The sequence below is a fragment of the Haplochromis burtoni genome, unplaced genomic scaffold (genome assembly GCF_018398535.1).
Source record: "Haplochromis burtoni strain Fernald_Lab_line unplaced genomic scaffold, NCSU_Asbu1 Contig_56, whole genome shotgun sequence".
NCBI classification, from domain to species: domain Eukaryota; kingdom Metazoa; phylum Chordata; class Actinopteri; order Cichliformes; family Cichlidae; genus Haplochromis; species Haplochromis burtoni.
The window spans coordinates 512,698-531,011 of NW_024582417.1; the positions used below are offsets into that span (position 1 = coordinate 512,698).

Below are 18,314 nucleotides of genomic sequence, written 5' to 3' on the forward strand. Positions count from 1 at the left end.
CACAGCAATAAATATGATTTGATATGGTATTAGAACACCTGTACTGTAACTATAACTGGCTTTTACTGATGAAACATGAGTGCACCGGAGGATTATGGAAATCGCAGCTGTCCTGCAATTTGTTGTTTAGGTAGTTCTTAGAGAAAATGTTACTGGTAGATTTAAATTGGGTTGTTCAAGTGTCACGGGATTTTATTTAACCAAACAAGTTAAATAGTACAACGTGGAGAATCAAACTTATTCCAAGACTACACGACCATCACCACCACTCCGTGCGAAAACCTCGGACGCACAGCTGTCGATGTCCCACAATGCACCAGTGATCTAGCAGCGGCGGCTAACCACCACATTTGACCCTGTGTGTGCCATGATGATAAACTAGACATCCGGGCTGTGTGCATGGAAGATGGCGACACTTACCCTTCCTAGTGAATGGATCAAAAACTGGGAAAAAACAGGAAAACATGAGTTGTGAGTGCATCTGAATTTCAAGGCAGTGTTGAATTTTGCATCTTTTTACCCGTTGTTTACGAATAAAAACTATCGAGAATGACGTAGCTAGCATTCAAATATAAGGCCGGTCTTTAGGTGTGTTAGCTTGAGCTAAGCAGCTAAAATTTAAAGTGGCTTACAAGTGTCACTTACTTAAAAAAAACAATACATGTAATTTAGTTCCTGAGTACTGAATACAGTTAATTTGTTAGACTTGTGAAAAGAAGACGTCAATGGCTTTGAACGTCACCGTGGAAGCTAATGCTGTCTGCTAGCAGTAAGGCTAGCTTTACGCTCCCATTTGATTCGCCGTCAATGTGTAAACACTATGGCTGTTAACGCTAGGCGAGCTAGCATACACATAGCATACTCTTCTGTTGCTTCGATATCGCACTATCTAGTAAACTGGAATAAATGTACTTCCAAAGTTCAAGGAATTAGCAGTTATCAACTTCGAGCAGACAACCGAGTATTAGCTGGCGAGAAAACCCCTTGGGCAGCCTGTTATAAACCTTAACACTAAATAATCGTGTGGAGGGAAAACAACGGACATTGACAAAACGCTTTAGCAGATTAGCCGTAACGTTAGCTACAGTAATTGTTTTGTTGAATTCCTTTTCGTATGCTTTAATGTTTAGTCGGGTAAGCCTGGAAGAATAAAGATGACGCTTTTTGATTCAGTTTAACAAAACGTATCATTTGACGATATATATTTTAGGAGATGAATATTTTAATCATAATGTTAACCTAGCTACAGCTAACGTCATACTTTTCTTAGCTGGCGTTAATTTCACCTAGATATTGGTGTAGGATAGTCGCTGTAAGGTTTGCATAGAGACTGTGGACATAGCCAAGGTTATTCATCGATGCACATCTGTGCGCTTGGTACTGTATAAAGACATCTCGATTATCAGAGTAAACTTTATCACTAACATTACATGTTAAACTTAATAATTTAAGCAGTACTGTAAAAGCCTCTCCCAACACCTTGATGTACGGCGACTGTTATCTTAAAATTAGTTTCTTCAGAACAAAAAATACAAGAAAAACGTTGCGTGAATAATAATTTCACGCATTAATGTTGAGTACTGCCATCGCCTGTGAGCTGAGACACAATAGGCTCATCCACAGTACTAGCTACGATTATGTGCTGTAGGCCTTGCATATTTAAGAAAGGCCTGCAGTGGGATGCACCAACTCAAACTCTCGTTCCACTATCTTGTGTCAATAACTGATAGTACTTTAACTGGAAATTGTGCCAAACAGTTGCAACTACGGGGTAACTATTAAAGTATTTCCATCAAGGCAAATTACCCGTTATAGCAAAGCTGAGTACATTGCAGTGAAAGTGTGATTTGGCAGCACAGTGAGATGCCATCCTCTGTAATGACAGGCAGCAAATGAAAATGTGGTTTTCATGTTGATAAGTATCACATTGTTATTATGTAACCAATATTTTTAAGCCATATAATTCATTGATATAAAACATTGTGGACATCTGGATCTACTTTTTTTTTAAAAAATATTATTTAGTTATGCCAGGTGAGTTGCAATTAACCAGTCCCAGAGACCAGGGTTTAGCTTAAAGTGGTGAAAATGTTGTGTCAGCCTCATTATACAAATAGCAGCTTTGCACATTTGACCTTACAGGCTCTGGCAATCCAAGGTGTCCGCTTGCTGTAACTCTGACTTTTTGTAGCATTTGCATTTCTTGTTCACAGTGTGTTTAGCACCTGACAAGCTGTTATCACTAACAGTTAAGCTGATGGACTGTGCTGCGTTTCTTACAGAGGAAAGGAGCTAGTGTGCTCCAGTGTGTGTAATTGTACCTTTTAATAAATGGGATGTGCCTGGCAGAACGTGCTCTATTAGTCTGCCTTTGTCATCACTACTTCTGATATTTTAAGACCAGTCAAGCTGTCAACTGGGTGAACCGTTAAGTCTTTCAATCCACCAGCTAAGCTATCACAGTCAATTTAAGAGGGAGAAACATGGCACTCAGTAAATACTAACTATAAATCTGTGCGAGCGTTTGGCAACAGAGAAGGTAAGGGTTGTCCCGCCCAAAGATTCAGTCAGTAATCAATCCAGCAAACATAAGAGCCAGTGCTATTGTTATATACAAACACAGCAGTTTCAGCATAAATACTCGTGTAGTGACAATGTAGGTAATATAATATTTCTTGAGCTACTACATTGATAATTAGGATAAACCTAAAGCTTTTTGTGGTGTAATGTTAAGACTGGATTAAGGTGTAAATAAAGGTATAGTGTTATGTGGTTTAGAAATATAACTTGGAGGAAGTGAACGGGATATTACAAGAATAATGTTATGTAGAAATTGTTGGCACTGAACAAACAGATTTAAATAAGTTTTCATGCATCCTGGTTCGTTCATTGAGCTTTATAAGGGTTTTCATCATCATGTTTATGTATCCTAGTTTAATCTAAAAAAGAATTCTCTCATTACTTCATAGTGTACAACTCTGCAAAGACCTTACAGAGAAAGCAGATCATGGAAGTGAAATTAAAGGTGAGTTGAGTGTGACCCTCGTTCCTTTAATACTCTTCTTGTATGCATCTGTCACTGTATTTTAGCTTGCTCCTCATGTACACACGTCCACCTTGGGAATTCTCATAGTTTCCAAAATGAATGCAAAAGGTTTAAAATTATTTAAATTTAAATAATAAGTAGATTTAAAAAAATAAAATCAATGAAACACGGTACTATCCACGTGTAACAATGGCTGGAAGGTAGAAGGGAACTAAGCAGCCCATGTGGAGATTTCTGTTTGGTGTGTGTGCTGACACATGTCACAAAATTTCAGATAACACTGTAATCAAGTGATTTTATGTCCAAAAGGACAAATTTTACTATCACGTTGTGACAGTAAAGGAAATACTTTCCTTGTTTATTCAACTGCATTGAATCACTTACACTAATCTTTGATATTTTACTTTATGTTATGAATTATTTCTCAGTTACTTTTTTTATTTTAGTATTACGTAAAACTTGGCTTGTGCTTTTATCTGTTACCCCTACAGACATACAGACTGCCTTATATGAGCTCTGCTGGCAAGTTGTACAGGGGAACCTCAAGTTGGATCTTGTCACCAGCGTCCTTGGGGACATGATGGTACATGTGTTTTTAGCTTGTTGTTTTTACCTCAAGGTTGTTGTTGTTGTTGTTGGGCTTCTTTTTGTTTTGTGTGTTTTTCTTTTTTTTGGGGGGGGGGGTTCTTATTACCACCTCATGGTTTAACATTATTAGCCCAATAGCAATACATCTCAAATTTTGTTTTTATGTATAAAGTTCTGTATGTCAGGTGTATAAACACTATCATTTTATTTTGGCACATAATGTGTTCAGTATTTCTGTGTAATTATACGTCTGTTTAAAGATATGATGGTAAATTACAGATACCAAAGAAACCAAATCTACCCACTCACAGGAGTTGTGTTGTTAGAGCTTCTTTGTACCTCGTAACAATAGATTTTGCCAAGCCTTAAACATTTTTACTTATCTTTTGTTTTGGTTTGTTTTCAGGAACTCCGAGAAGACATGCCATCAGTTTTAGCAGATGTGTTCAGTATACTAGGTAACTTTTCTGGTTTTGAGTTTGTTTATTTGTTTGATTGTTTGTTTTAGTAGTATGACGACATTATCTGATTTGATATGTTTTTATTGTTTGTTTTTAATGTTTGCTTACTTTCACAGATTTAGAGACTAGTGCACTGGAAGAAAAAAACAAACGTGACCATTACACACAGCTGGTCGGAGCATGTTTGGTAAGTATTACTTTCTTATCAGCTGATAGAACAAATTGTATGCCACTTTCTATTTAAATTTATAGAGGCCTTACTGACTGTCGTGTCTCTAATAACGTACGAAAATGAACTAATTACTTGCCTCTTTTTTTAAAAATTTGTTTCCCCCCCCAGTTTTGTGTCCCTGAAGCCATTCTGAAAGAGAGGCTGGATCCAGAAACTCTCGAGTCCCTTGGACTTATAAAACAAGCCCATCAGTTCAATCAGAAAATTGTTAAAATCAAGACTAAACTATTGTAAGTATAGAAATGTGATAAAGATGTAGGCATAGATAAGGTGCTTCATAAGTCCTTTCAAGATTTGTGTAACATTTCTTTTTTTTCTTTTCAGTTACAAACAGCAAAAGTTTAACCTGCTAAGAGAGGAGAACGAGGGCTACGCCAAACTAATCACTGAGCTAGGCCAAGACCTGTCGGGGAATATTACCAGCCATATTGTTCTGGAGAGCATCAAATCCCTCATAGGTAACAAACTGCTTTTTCATTGTCACTGCTTCACACATGGTGCTTCTGTTATCGTTTACACACTTCTTAAGGGTGTTTTTATCTCTCTCTGTCACTGATAGCCATGGCTGGAGACATTATGTTTTCCTGTTGTCTAATAGGATTAAATGATAAAGTAATTACATTTTAAATCCAAGTGATCTAAGGTCTGCTTCACTGTAAAATGCTTTGAAAAATCACACTTTCTTGCCATTATTCAGTGTCGTGGCTCTTTGTTTTCAGCATCAGTTTTGTTAACCAGACTTTATAAACTCAGTACTTTTTATTAATCTTCTTCAGTGTCTCTACCACATATTATGCATCAGGATAGTGATGATTTTAAATTGAATGTGTGGTTACTTTAGTGTATGATAAATTGACAATATTGGATTTCATCAGTCTGAGATCAAAGGAATAGTATTACAAGGCAGTTCAGATACAGAGGGGTGACCTAAAAATAAAAACCTGTATCCTTGTCCCCTACCGCAAGGAGGTCCAGTGGCTCTCCTGTTCTGTGTTAACCTTGCATTATAGCAGCAGAATTTGTGGACTAGCTGTTTTAAGTTCTCCTTTTTGGCTGCTTAGTTTTCCTGATTATTTTGCCTGCAGGATGTTTCAACCTAGACCCCAACCGAGTATTGGACATAATTCTGGAGGTGTATGAGAGTCGATCTGACCAAGATGAGTTCTTCCTGTCCCTCATCAAGTCTTACATGTGTGAGCCTCTCACCCTTTGCCACATCCTGGGCTTTAAGTTCAAATTCTACCAGGTGAGAACATCATAAAAATAAAACAAGCCAGACTGTGTCTAGCAGTATAGTAAATGACCTCAAAGTTATTACCTGTGTTTTAAAATGTCTCCTATAATTGTAATCTCTGAATCATATTTATCACTTCTGTTTTCTTTGTTGATTTATGTTCTTTTTCAGGAGCCCAATGAGGAAACCCCAAAGTCACTTTACCATATTGCTGCTGCTCTCCTTCACTATAACCTGATAGAGCTGGAAGATCTTTACGTACATGTAAGGAAGAGACCTGCAAATCCAGCTAATTACTACATTAGTTATAACATCAGCTAAATCTAGGCTTATGGATCATATATGCCTAAATTTACTGTTAGTTCAAATATGTTAATTGTGACTCTTGTGGACAAAGCATCGCCTCTAGACTGAATTTTTGTTTTGTTTTTGTGCTTTCCCAGCTTATGCCACTAGATGCCGCCATCATAGAGGAGCACAAACGAGACATCTCAGAGGCAAAGCAGATAGCTCGCAAGCTGGTCATGGTTGTGTTGCCCTCTGAGAAAAGTGAGGACAAAGAAAAAGACAAAGAGAAGGAAGAGGAGAAAAATGACAAGGTGATGAAGGGTTTTTTTCTTATTACGGTTGCATGCAGGTCTGTTCAGGATGGATGGAAGTGATGCAATACAAAAAGCAACTGCAGCAGAACTGTCTACTTGGAGCAGAATTACTATAGTTGTGTATTTTACTTAGTTTTACTTCATTTACTTTCCAGAGTGAGTTTTGAGATTTTAGTTTTGTTTTTTTTATTGTTTAAACTGTTCCTTATTAAGTTTGGTTTTTATTATTTTGAGTGTTTTTGTTATTATGATGCAGACAGTGTCTTACAGAACACTGAAGTTCAGAACATTGCAAAAATGTTTTTATTTTAGTAGTTCTTAAAGTTCACATTATTATTATTTTAGTTTTAAGTTGAGTTGGTTTTTTTTTTCAGTTAAAGCGTTTTATCATACTCAGTTTTAAGCTTCGTTGTAGTTCACTGGATTGAAATAGAGTAACTTTGCTAAGAGAATAACATAAAAAATCTAATTTTATTGTATAAATTGCTTTTTTTAATCATTAAAGGGTTCCTTAGTAGAAAAAAATTTGGAACCTTTACTGTACTAACAAGTTTGATAGCTATGGATAAAAGAGATGTCAAAATATCAGTTTCCAAACGAATGTTCTTATTTTTTGATTTCTAAAATATAAAATTCTGACTTTCTCCAAACAAAAACATTGATTCAGTGTGTGACGGTGTAGGCTAGAGAACAATTGATGCCAGCAAATAAAGAGGCAAGAAGTATGGTGTGCAACTGAAGGCACTAACATCTTAGTGCAGCCTCTTTGTCAGTTTGTTTTGTGACAGCAGCTGTGCTTAGTTCTTGCGTCTGCTTTAATTACATTAGTGAATGTTACTGGACGTTGGCATATTTAACAATAGACAGACACTTAGTTGCTCTTATTTTTTTGTGCTTACAGCCACCTGATAACCAGAAGCTTGGTCTGTTGGAAGCGCTGCTCAGGATCGGAGATTGGCACCATGCCCAGAGTATTATGGACCAGATGCCTTCCTTCTATGCCACTTCTCACAAGGCCATCGCGCTGGCACTCTGCCAGCTTGTGCACCTGACTGTGGAGCCTCTTTACAGAAGGTGCTGATTTCATGTTTCATTTACTGCACACCATGTGTAGTCAGAGCCAAAAGAATGCACAAGTACATCTTATTTTACAGCTGGTTTGAATTTTTCTCAGTTTTATATGTACAAGCCCACTAGGACATGGGACATGGAGAACTGATTTGGGAAAAAATATGAAATTAAACACAAACTTTGATATGCTCCTCTGTATTTTTTAGGGCTGGTGTTCCTAAAGGGGCAAGAGGATGTGTAATGCACCCACTAAGGAGCAAGCGGGCCCCTCAGCCTGCAGAGAGCTTTGAGGACCTAAGGAGGGACACATTCAGCATGCTCTGCTACCTGGGCCCTCACCTCTCCCATGACCCTATCCTCTTTGCCAAGATTGTGCGTCTTGGCAAGGCATTCATGAAAGAGGTACACCACAAACCACCCTCTATTTGTTTTCCACATCTGCAATGCAGCCTTCATCTAATTGTGACTGCTATTCTGTGTTTTTCTTGTTTTGTTTTGTTTTGTCTCAGTACCAAAGTGATAACAGACCTGAGGTGAAAGACAAAATGGTGAGCATAAAGTCACATGGTTGTTACCTATAGAAACACTGATTTATTTATTTATCTATATTTAATGGGTTAATTTTTAGTTTATGCAACTTTGAGAAGCTTATTCATGTTAATGGTATCTTCATTGTAGGACACACTGTTGAGCTGTTTCCTGAGTATTGCAGACCAGGTGCTACTCCCGTCACTCTCTCTGATGGAGTGCAATGCTTGCATGTCTGAGGAGCTGTGGGGTCTCTTCAAACTCTTTCCCTACCAGCATAGGTAAGGACACGCACAGACTCACACTCATTTGCTGCACATAGTATCACTCACCGCATGTGGTGCTGTGTAATTGTTGGTTCGTAAACCCTCAGGCGTCGCTCGAGGATGGTGTATACCAGCTGCCAAAGAACAACTACCACACACAGTCACGCTCAGTTCTTAAAACAATGCTTGGTTATGCAAAGTGAGATCCGTGGCTCTATGTGCAATATACTTTTCTATTCCTCTAAGCAGTGCAAGAATTTTATTTTTAGAGCCTTTGATGGGACATTTTCACACAGCGCTGATAGGCACTGATGCTCCATATTCCCAGAGGATTTGTTTTACTTCTGGATGTACATGTCACTTTGTCAGATGATAATACAAACTTGTAGATTACCTATGATAGTTGCACTTTGAAATACAGGGAAAGTTTCTGCATACTGATCTGTCTTGACAGTGTCAAAAGAAATTATTTCTTGTATACTACAAATGGGCAGGTACTGTAGCTCATTTGCCAGTGGGGTTGTCATAGTACTAATGTGCAGATGCATTTAAAAAAATTTTATTAGTGTTATTATTTCAAAAATGACACGGTTAATTATGGGTTTAATTTTGTGAAGCATGTGATACAAATTAGACATTCACGTTGCTGTCTTGACAAGAGCAAATAAGGTGCATAAGAAAATTCCTAAACTGCTCTGAACTGCAAGTTTAATGAACTTAACTCCCTTGAAAGCGTGGTCTGAGTTAGGGCTGGGCCATATCATACCTTTAACGGTAATACCGATATAATGTTGGGCAACGATAAGAAAATATTGCGATAGAATATGGGTAAAACGTGCATGCGCAGTGCCTTTGTTTTCATACGCACATGGCGGAAAAAGCATGGCGGCGAATGAGAAGGGCGAAAGCGGATTGTTGAATGAAACTGATGAACCAGAACTGGTTTGTAAAAATGCTGCAGCTTCAGTGGTGTGGAACTGGTTTAGCTTTCGTCCGTCAGATACACAACAAAGCACTATTTTTGGTAGTGCATGCTAGCTGGCCGTCGTTATTACCGTGTTGTTTGGAAAATACGGCACACTTAAAATCAATCCTTTGATTTTTCTGAAAATCGACAGTGCCCCTCATAATCCCGTGTGCCTTATGTTTGAATTCTGGTTGTGTTTACTGACCTCGAAACGATTTTATGTACACGGCGCTCGAAAATCTGTCAAATGTTTTAGTACGACTTTGCTAAGCTACGAAGCCGCACCGCTTGATGGATTGTCGGAGCATTACAGCTATTGTAGGCAGGAGCCTCGCGGAGTGATACGTACTGTGCTTCAACATAATATTACCGTGTTGTGTGTGTGTAACCTCTTTCTAAGTTTTGTGGATATTATACATGGTTATGCTGAGGATATGTCGGCCAATTTCCACTGGAAATGCCTTTTGGTTAAACTGTCAGCAAGGTTTTGCATTTGCACTGTTAAATTTTATATAACTTTAATGCAGATAAAAAATAAATAAATAAAAAAAAACAGCTGCTTGTTTAAGTGAAAATACATTGATGGGTTTTTTTGGGTTTTTTTGCACTAATAAAGTTGTGGAGTTGTAAAGTATTTTGTCTAGTGTCAATTATATCGTCAGTTATATCGTTATCGCAGATTTTCAAATGTATATTGTGATAAATATTTTTGGTCATATCGCCCTGCTCTAGTCTGAGTTCTTATAGATGTGAAATTGTAGATTCTTAATATGTCATACACTGCCATTCTTACAGGTGTTTTTAAGTTTTTACCTTTCATTATGTGTTCTCTAAGGTATCGGTTATATGGGCAATGGAAGAATGAGACATATTCCAGCCATCCATTATTGGTTAAAGTCAAAGCTCAGACCGTGGATAGGGCCAAATACATCATGAAGTAAGTAAAATGTTTTTCTGTGCCTTTGGATCATCTTTTCAACATCTAATATTGTTGAATCTTCAAGTGTTGATCAATCTTTTGTCTGAAATCTGTCAATTTCATATTACCTTTCAATGATGTGTGGTACATTACTAAACTCAGGAACAAATTTTGGATAATAGTTGAATATTAATCACTGTTATCGTTGCATGACACTAAACGAGCAGGAGCAAATGAAAGTTTACTGTGTGTGTGTGTGTGTGTGTGTGTGTGTGTGTGTGTGTGTGTGTGTTTAGTCTTAAAAAGCAATTGTGGAATTTAAAAAAATGCTGTTGTTATTATTAGTAGTAATAGTATTATTATTCAAGTTGGACATTTAATAGAAATATGCAGAGATTTGTAAGTAATTATCCTAACACTGTCCTGCTACTGGGGAAAAAAATAGTAACAGTTCTCTTATTTTAAGATGACAACCGTAAGAACATTTTCCAACTGCTTTGAAACTTACAGAAGTGACAGTTTTTGCTCACAGTGCTCTTTGTGTCGTCTTGTGTTATTAAGTCTTTTCTCTCCCCTGTCCTCCCTTTCTTTTCCTTTTTTTTATTTTTTTATTTTTTGTTCCACTCTTCAGGCGGTTGACCAAAGAGAACGTGAAACAATCTGGAAGGCAGATTGGAAAACTGAGCCATAGTAATCCCACCATCCTCTTTGATTATGTAAGTCCCTTTTATTGCAATTATTTTATTTTACTGTGTGTGTCCACAAACTACAAAGAGCAACCAATCCTGCATTTTTATGGCCGTAAAGAAATACTTCTCTAGACATGTGGCACCTTTTTTTTTTTCTTTTCTTTTCTATTCCATACAGTTGCCAGTAAGATTTCTCTCTGTGTCCTACAGCAGGCTTGGTTTCCGATTACATGGTTTCGAGGAATTGCTCATGTCTAGCGTCCTGCTTGCAAATTCTACATCCATTAACCAAATTTATAGTCACTTGGCAAAAACTAAATGGCAGGAAATGTTTGCATGGAAAAAAGCAAAATGTTTTGAATGAAGTTTGTTCATACACATCAGTAGGACATTTTGTTCTGCATCTGGGAGACTGATTTTAACAAATCAGTGCACCTCACAATATAAGACTGCTCAAATGAGCATCTCATCTGTTTCAGTGTGTTCAGACACAGTTTTTTTTATTTTTTATATGTGACAAATGCTATAAGGTGTGGTGTAATGTGTAATGTCATTTTTCATCCTCCTCCTTCATTGTTTTATGGCAGATCCTGTCTCAGATCCAATGGTACGACAACCTCATCAGCCCCGTGGTCGACTCCCTGAAATACCTCACATCCCTCAACTACGATGTCTTGGCCTGTATCCTACACTTTTTTTTTTCTCTTTTTTTTGTCCTTTTTTCAGTTTGTTAACAAGTGTGTGTGCGTTTCTGAGTTGTGAGGGAGTTGTCCGTCTGTGTTGTTCCTTTTAACTCTGTCTTCAGATTGCATAATTGAGGCTCTGGCCAATCCTGAGAAGGAAAAGATGAAGCACGATGACACTACCATCTCCTCGTGGCTTCAGAGTGAGTGGCTTCACGGTTTCATTTGCATGAAAAAGAAAAGAAATTGTTTGATATTTTAATGAATATCTAACAAACACCTGTTCTTCTGATACGCCAAGGCCTGGCAAGTCTGTGTGGAGCTGTGTTCAGAAAGTACCCGATTGAGCTGGCTGGCCTCCTTCAATATGTCACCAATCAACTAAAAGCAGGGAAAAGGTGAGTGGATACAAACTGTTTAGCAGAGACTGCATAGAATTACTAACTTGCGAGTCCAAGGACCATTGGATTTTTTTTCTTTCATATTACTTTGCCTGATAAAATATTTTTTAATAATCATTTCAAATAATAAAAGATACATACTTGCTGTACAACTTGTAATATCACTACTGAGAAATCAGAAAAGATTTAATTAATCCCACTTTTAAAAATATCATAAAATGTCTTTAAGGAGATGAGCATGTGGTTGTTTTTGGCGGTCATTGTCTACTTTGCTTTATATGTTTCTTATTTAAACATATGAGCAACTTCACTCTTTTTACTGCAGTTTTGACCTGTTGATCTTGAAAGAAGTGGTGCAGAAAATGGCTGGCATTGAGATCACCGATGAGATGACCTCGGAACAGTTAGAAGCCATGACGGGAGGCGAGCAACTCAAAGCCGAGGTATGAGACTAATGCAGTCTCGTTAGAAAGAGCTGTAAGATTTCTTGAGCCCGTTGTTTTAATCTCAGCGCAGGTACACGGATTATGAGTCTGATTCTCTTTGCAGGGTGGATACTTCGGCCAGATCAGAAACACTAAAAAGTCGTCTCAGCGTCTGAAGGAGGTGCTTCTGGATCACGAACTAGCACTACCGTTGTGTTTACTCATGGCCCAGCAACGAAACGGCGTGGTTTTCTTGGAGGGTGGAGAGAAACATCTTAAACTTGTTGGACATCTGTATGACCAGGTACTCACCCTCTCACAGTAAAATTAAACAGTTGACTGACCTTGCATTTGACAACTAAATTGAAACACATCTAACAACAAAAACTTAAGAGACTATGTTTCATTTGTTCCTATATATAATTAATAATTTACTTCCTGCAGTGTCATGACACACTAGTGCAGTTTGGTGGTTTTCTGGCCTCCAACCTCAGCACGGAAGACTACATCAAGCGGGTTCCCTCTATTGACATCCTTTGTAACCAGTTCCACACTCCACATGACGCTGCATTCTTCTTGTCTAGGCCAATGTATGCCCATCAGATACTGGTGAGTAGATCACTCTAATTTTTTTCAACATACTGCCTTTGAATTGTCTCAGTCCTTATGGACTTGATTTCCCTCATTGAAACAAAGATTTCAAAAAGTGGGTTTGAAAACTGACTGAACTCGAGTCTTATGAATAAAATGGAAATATTTTAAAAAGTAACTTTGTTGTTTAAGTTTGAAGTTTTAAGACTTTATGGTATATCTGTCTCTTCACAAGTTTAGTTTTTTGCTTGAATTGCTTAAAATGGATATTGTTTATTAACTTGAAAAAATTCAGGGTCCTTTAACTTCATGCTCTCTTCATGCAGTCTAAGTATGATGAGTTGAAGAAGGCAGAAAAAGGTAATCGGCAGCAGCAGAAGGTGCACAAGTATGTGGCGGCCTGCGAACAGGTGATGACACCGGTGCATGAAGCTGTGGTATCGCTCCATCCAGCCAGGGTCTGGGATGATCTCCGCCCTCAGTTCTACGCCACCTTCTGGTCCCTCACCATGTACGACTTGGCCGTGCCACATGCTGCCTACGAGCGTGAGGTCAATAAGCTCAAGGCGCAGATCAAGCAAATTGAGGAGAACCCTGAGATAGTGAGTAGCTTTTTGAGAGTTGTTGCTGGACAGCAGATTGCAGATTTATTACAGAAATGATGTTTTTGATTTTAGTCAGTGTCATTTCTAAAGTCTAAGGACTAAGATAATATCTGTGTGAAGTACTTGTAAAATGATTGTGATCAGTAATTGGATGTATTTATTTAACTGTTTTTTGTTTGATTTATTTCCAATGTAGCCCTTGAATAAGAAAAAGAAGGAGAAGGAACGCTGCACTGCACTGCAGGAAAAACTACAGGAGGAGGAGAAGAAGCAGCTGGAGCATGTCCAAAGAGTTCTACACCGCCTCAAACTGGAGAAAGACAACTGGTTATTGGCCAGTAAGTGATTTAATGTTTGGTGGTATTGATGTATCTTAGTCAGCTTGTGCACAGTCTTTCTAAATAAGAAAAGAAAGTAGTGCATCAATTTTCTTTTGACCCAAAGAGAAAGCTATAAATATAAATTCTGCTGCATTATTTACAAGCATTTCTCACTAAGCAAACATCCAGCAGCTGCATGGCTGTCAGTTAATGTAATAATGGGGAATAAAGCTGATGTAATGGGATCATTCATGAGAGAAGATATAATGTCCATTGTTTTTCCAACACAAATCTAAATGCTTACTGACAGAATCCACAAAAAATGAGACCATAACAAAGTTCCTGCAGCTCTGCCTGTTCCCTCGCTGCATCTTCTCATCCATCGATGCGGTGTACTGTGCCCGATTCGTTGAGCTTGTCCATCAGCAGAAGACTCCCAACTTCTGCACCCTACTGTGCTACGACCGGGTAAGAGGTTGCGCATGACAACAATATTTAACCTCCACTTTTAGAGCTTCTTAAAGCCAAAGTGCTTTAGAAAGAAAAATAATAAATATTTATAATGTGATTAATAAACTAGGCTCTAATTCATCCCGCTCTGCAGAAGAGAAGGAGTAGAAATAATCCATTAAAATAAAAAGTCTTTATCATTGAGTGGTTCTTCAACCATTCAAGTGAATCATGTTAGGTTGAAGTGATATACTAAGAAGGTTCAGCTGAATGATGATTAGCATAAAAGCTTGAACACTTACCATAATTTGTGTGGGCACTGCCCCTTATTTTCCAATAATATACATGCACATTATAATGTATAGATCATGCTGCCTTAGTCGTTAAGTAAAATCTGTCCACTGTTCCCTTGGCAGGTGTTCTCTGCTATCATTTATACTGTGGCCAGTTGTACGGAGAATGAGTCTCACCGCTATGGACGCTTCCTCTGCTGCATGTTGGAGACGGTGACCCGCTGGCACAGCGACCGTGCCATCTATGAGAAGGTGTCCATGTCTACATGTTCTGTGTACCTGGAAAAATTTCTGCTGCGTGTTGAGCTGGATGTAAATCTTTCTTGTTTTTGTGCGGTCGTAGGAGTGTGCCAATTATCCCGGCTTCCTCACCATCTTCAGAGCCACAGGCTTTGATGGAGGAAACAAAGCAGATCAGCTAGATTATGAAAACTTCCGCCATGTGGTTCATAAATGGCATTACATGCTGACTAAAGTGAGTTGTCTGTTCACCATTACTCTTCTATTATATTCAGTCCAAATGATTTTAAGCATTGCTCTTAATGGTGTGTGTTTAACCATGATATCACCCTTTCTTTCTCCCCCAACCAGGCATCCGTTCACTGCTTGGAAACAGGAGATTACACCCACATCAGGAACATTTTAATAGTACTTACCAAGATCCTGCCCTGCTACCCGAAGGTCCTGAACCTGGGCCAAGCACTAGAGTGCCGTGTCCACAAGATCTGCCTTGAAGAGAAGGATAAGCGACCAGACCTCTATGCCTTAGCAATGGGGTAACATTGTGTGCTGATCAGCTCTATGTGGAGCTTATAGTTAACATCTATCGCGTGAAGTGGGGTTATGAACTCTTATCAGACATGTAGGAGTGGGAGCTTGTATCTGTAGCTGAGATGATTATGTTAAAATATGGGTTGGTGCACTTGGCTTTTAGCCCTAGAGTGGAGATAGTTGTTAAGTGTTGATAATTGAGCCTTTTAATAGGTGGTAAGGTGACTTTTAATTGGAAGAACCTAATGCCACTGACCCATTAAAGCTACAAAGCAAGTCCATTGTTTTAAGTATGCAGACAGGACAGAACCTGGATTTCTATAAACATTTGAGTAAAAATCCTATATGCAGTGAATGTTGTTCCGTGAACGTTTTCACTGTGTATAGGAAAGAATTGTGTTGGGTATTGGATATTGATCTGCGTGTGTGTGCGTGCGTGCGTGCGTGCGTGTGTGTGTGCGTGCGTGCGTGCAATCTATGATTAGACATATACAATGGGGCTTATTTTACCTGATATTTACCCCTTTCTAAAAGTTTAATTCTTGCACTGCGTGACACTGAGAAGTTCTTTTAGGAGTTTTGTCTCTGCTGTTGCAAACCCTTTATGCGTCTTACAGTTATTCAGGTCGCTTGAAAAGCCAGAAGGTGCACATGGTCCCTGAGAATGAGTTTCATCACAAAGAGCAGCCAGCACGCAGCGCCACACCTGCCAGTCAACAGAATGGCCCCGGCAGCACAGGCAAGCCTGCCACTAACACAAGCAAGACCGAGGAGGGGACTTCAGAGGATGGTGGTGAGTGAAGGATTTTAAAGTGTGACACCTACCACCTTTCTCTCTAATCTGACAAACACTAAATTCTTTGTTGTGTATGTCTATATTACTATTTTCCCACAATGATGCAGCATAAACACTCAGTGCTTCAGTTCCAATATGAAAGCCTGTAATTTTAATAAACCCTGTCCGACTATTTATTTATTTATTTTTTTGGGCAGATCGGGCCAAGGATAAATCTCAGGGGACCACAAAGCCAGTGAACAAAGCCAACAGTGCAGCAGCCAAAGTGACCACCAGCAATGGCAACGGTGCTCTCAACAGGTAGGAGAATAAAACAAAGCTTTAAAAAATCCACCAGTTTCATCGGCTGCTGAAAGTGTGTGCAGTTTGTTTTGTGATACAGCAATGTATAAATAAAATATAATTGAGTGTTGGATTCAGAAGATTTCTCTGTGAAGCATTTTCAATGAAATGGTTTTGAAAAGGAAAAATGTCTCCGCAGCACCAAAGCCGTTAAAGAACGGGACGACAAAGAGAAGAGTGGGAAGGAGAAAAAAGAGAAAAAAGAAAAGACACCCGGCAGCACACCAGAGGCAAAGGCAGAGAACCGCCGGGAAAAGCAGAGAGATGAGAGGGCAGGGAAAGAGGAGCGGGTGGTGCGAGAGGGTAAGGAGAAGACCCCGAAGGCAGACAGGGAGAAAGTGAAGCCAGAGGAGAAGAGTGGAAAAGACGACAAGGTCAAAGCCGGGAACGGGGAGCCCATGGAACCGTCCAGGGAGCGTGATGCTGTCAAGGAGGCCAAGAGCAAGGAGAAAGGAGACAGGAGTGCTGTGGCCGGGTCCCTCAAGTCACCAGGTCCCAGATCTGAGTCGGCTGAATCTGAGAGGGGTAAGAAGCCGTTCCAGTGGTGTTAGACTGCTCATGAAAGTGTGCCGTAACATTTTGACTTCTCTGTCAGGCCTCTTACGAGGTCCGTACACTTCATCTCATTTATTCTTCTACTTCTGCGACAGTTTGTCCACTTGGATGCTGACATGCTTTACATTTGTAAATCACATGAATTCACTTAAGTAAAATTAAATATTTAGATTCAGCATTTTCTTACCTTTTGTAGCATGTTTGTAAGACATTAAATGGATGGCACTAATGCACAAATTAACACCAGTGTCGCTCGGCTTGTCTCTCACAGATCACAAAAGACGAAAGCTCGACAGTCACGCTTCCCCGTCCCACTCCTCGTCTGTTAAGGTTAGTATGGCTTGAGGAAGGCTGTGCCAGTTTCTTCTCTATCTGCCGGAGCGTTCCCTGCCGTTGCACATTCCAGCAGCCCAGAAGATCAACAAAGGAGAATTGTCGCACACGGAAATCCCAACCATAGCCATGGGAGTTGGAAAGCATTCCATGGACATACGCATGATATTTTGCAGAATTGGGAGAGATCTCCTCAAGGACTTAGCCAAGAAAATATTGTGTATATTGAGTATTTTCATATTGAAATATTTACCTATTTTCATATTAATGAAAGCAATCAGTGTGCCTTGGGAAGAAAGAAATTTTTTAAGCATTTCTATATTCCATGTGGAGTTTTTTGTTTTTTTGTTTTTGAGAATAATACTCACCTGAAGAAAAAAAAAAAAAAAAGGCTTGCCAAATAAAGAGCGCTCCATAGGCAATTTTTCCCCCCCCCCCATACCCGGAGCAGTGTTTTACTACTTGAAATGATGCCCAAGAGTTTTTTCCCCCCTCCTTTTTTCTGAGCTGTGAAGAGTTCCTGTTTTTTGTGATGTGAAATATTTCGCTAACCCCGCAACGTCCCCCGGATGCAGCACAAAGATGGATGGTGTCCAGCATCTTCCCTGCTGTAGGAGTGCCTCTGCTGCAGCTGAGTCCCTCTTCCACCTCCGCTTGTTGAAACGTCCTTCACGGAGTCTGCACGTCACGAGATGCAAGTCCAGTCAGTCCTGCCGAGCCCCCTCTCCCCCCCTTCAGTGCTATCCCTACGACTTACCAGCCAATGGCATCTTCAGTTGTACTACCTCCTGGCAAGCAATGAGTGGAAAACCAGAGCCACCAGCATCTGAGATCAACGGAGAATGTGAATGTTGCAGTTTTCAATCTACCAAAAATACAGAAGAAAATAAGCCCACCCCTGCAAAGAGAGAGGCAGTGAGGGAGAGAGTGGGCGAAGCCTGAATCGTCTGGAGCGTTGCCCAAACCACTGGAAGCTTGTGATAGGTCTTTAATTTACCCTTCCACCAGAGAAATAGGCTCCATGTGTCTTTTCCATTCCTGAACTGTAAGTGACAGCAACAGTTACCTATGTAGGGATGCAATCAAGCACATAAGAAATTGAGTGATTTGTCTTATATATTTATATACAAACACACGCGCGCGCGC

At 39.4% G+C, this 18,314-nt stretch overlaps 1 protein-coding gene across 4 annotated transcripts in view; it reads left to right on the forward strand.

Annotated features, from left to right (window-relative positions):
- The first annotated feature begins 107 nt into the window (after positions 1-107).
- The window catches only part of thoc2 (THO complex 2), a 22,462-nt gene continuing 4,255 nt past the window's right edge, over positions 108-18,314 (forward strand). For 2 of the 4 annotated variants that reach the window (XR_315783.3, XR_315784.3), the window contains exons 1-32: positions 108-471; positions 2,970-3,025; positions 3,538-3,629; positions 4,041-4,092; positions 4,212-4,282; positions 4,436-4,557; positions 4,652-4,785; positions 5,413-5,573; positions 5,733-5,825; positions 6,005-6,160; positions 7,065-7,237; positions 7,441-7,636; positions 7,744-7,782; positions 7,913-8,043; positions 9,831-9,932; positions 10,546-10,630; positions 11,191-11,284; positions 11,409-11,489; positions 11,588-11,684; positions 12,013-12,130; positions 12,237-12,416; positions 12,557-12,721; positions 13,030-13,305; positions 13,505-13,646; positions 13,939-14,096; positions 14,495-14,623; positions 14,715-14,846; positions 14,963-15,147; positions 15,760-15,935; positions 16,136-16,238; positions 16,420-16,805; positions 17,107-18,213. Coding sequence is in view for 2 of the 4 variants with exons in the window: in XM_005922065.3 (XP_005922127.1) it covers positions 407-471; positions 2,970-3,025; positions 3,538-3,629; positions 4,041-4,092; positions 4,212-4,282; positions 4,436-4,557; positions 4,652-4,785; positions 5,413-5,573; positions 5,733-5,825; positions 6,005-6,160; positions 7,065-7,237; positions 7,441-7,636; positions 7,744-7,782; positions 7,913-8,043; positions 9,831-9,932; positions 10,546-10,630; positions 11,191-11,284; positions 11,409-11,489; positions 11,588-11,684; positions 12,013-12,130; positions 12,237-12,416; positions 12,557-12,721; positions 13,030-13,305; positions 13,505-13,646; positions 13,939-14,096; positions 14,495-14,623; positions 14,715-14,846; positions 14,963-15,147; positions 15,760-15,935; positions 16,136-16,238; positions 16,420-16,805; positions 17,107-17,165 (4,209 nt within the window). In the remaining 2 variants the exon portion in view is untranslated. The remainder of the gene's footprint in view (positions 472-2,969; positions 3,026-3,537; positions 3,630-4,040; positions 4,093-4,211; positions 4,283-4,435; positions 4,558-4,651; positions 4,786-5,412; positions 5,574-5,732; positions 5,826-6,004; positions 6,161-7,064; positions 7,238-7,440; positions 7,637-7,743; positions 7,783-7,912; positions 8,044-9,830; positions 9,933-10,545; positions 10,631-11,190; positions 11,285-11,408; positions 11,490-11,587; positions 11,685-12,012; positions 12,131-12,236; positions 12,417-12,556; positions 12,722-13,029; positions 13,306-13,504; positions 13,647-13,938; positions 14,097-14,494; positions 14,624-14,714; positions 14,847-14,962; positions 15,148-15,759; positions 15,936-16,135; positions 16,239-16,419; positions 16,806-17,106; positions 18,214-18,314) is intronic. The other 2 variants (XM_005922065.3, XM_005922064.3) reach the window with 1 other exon arrangement.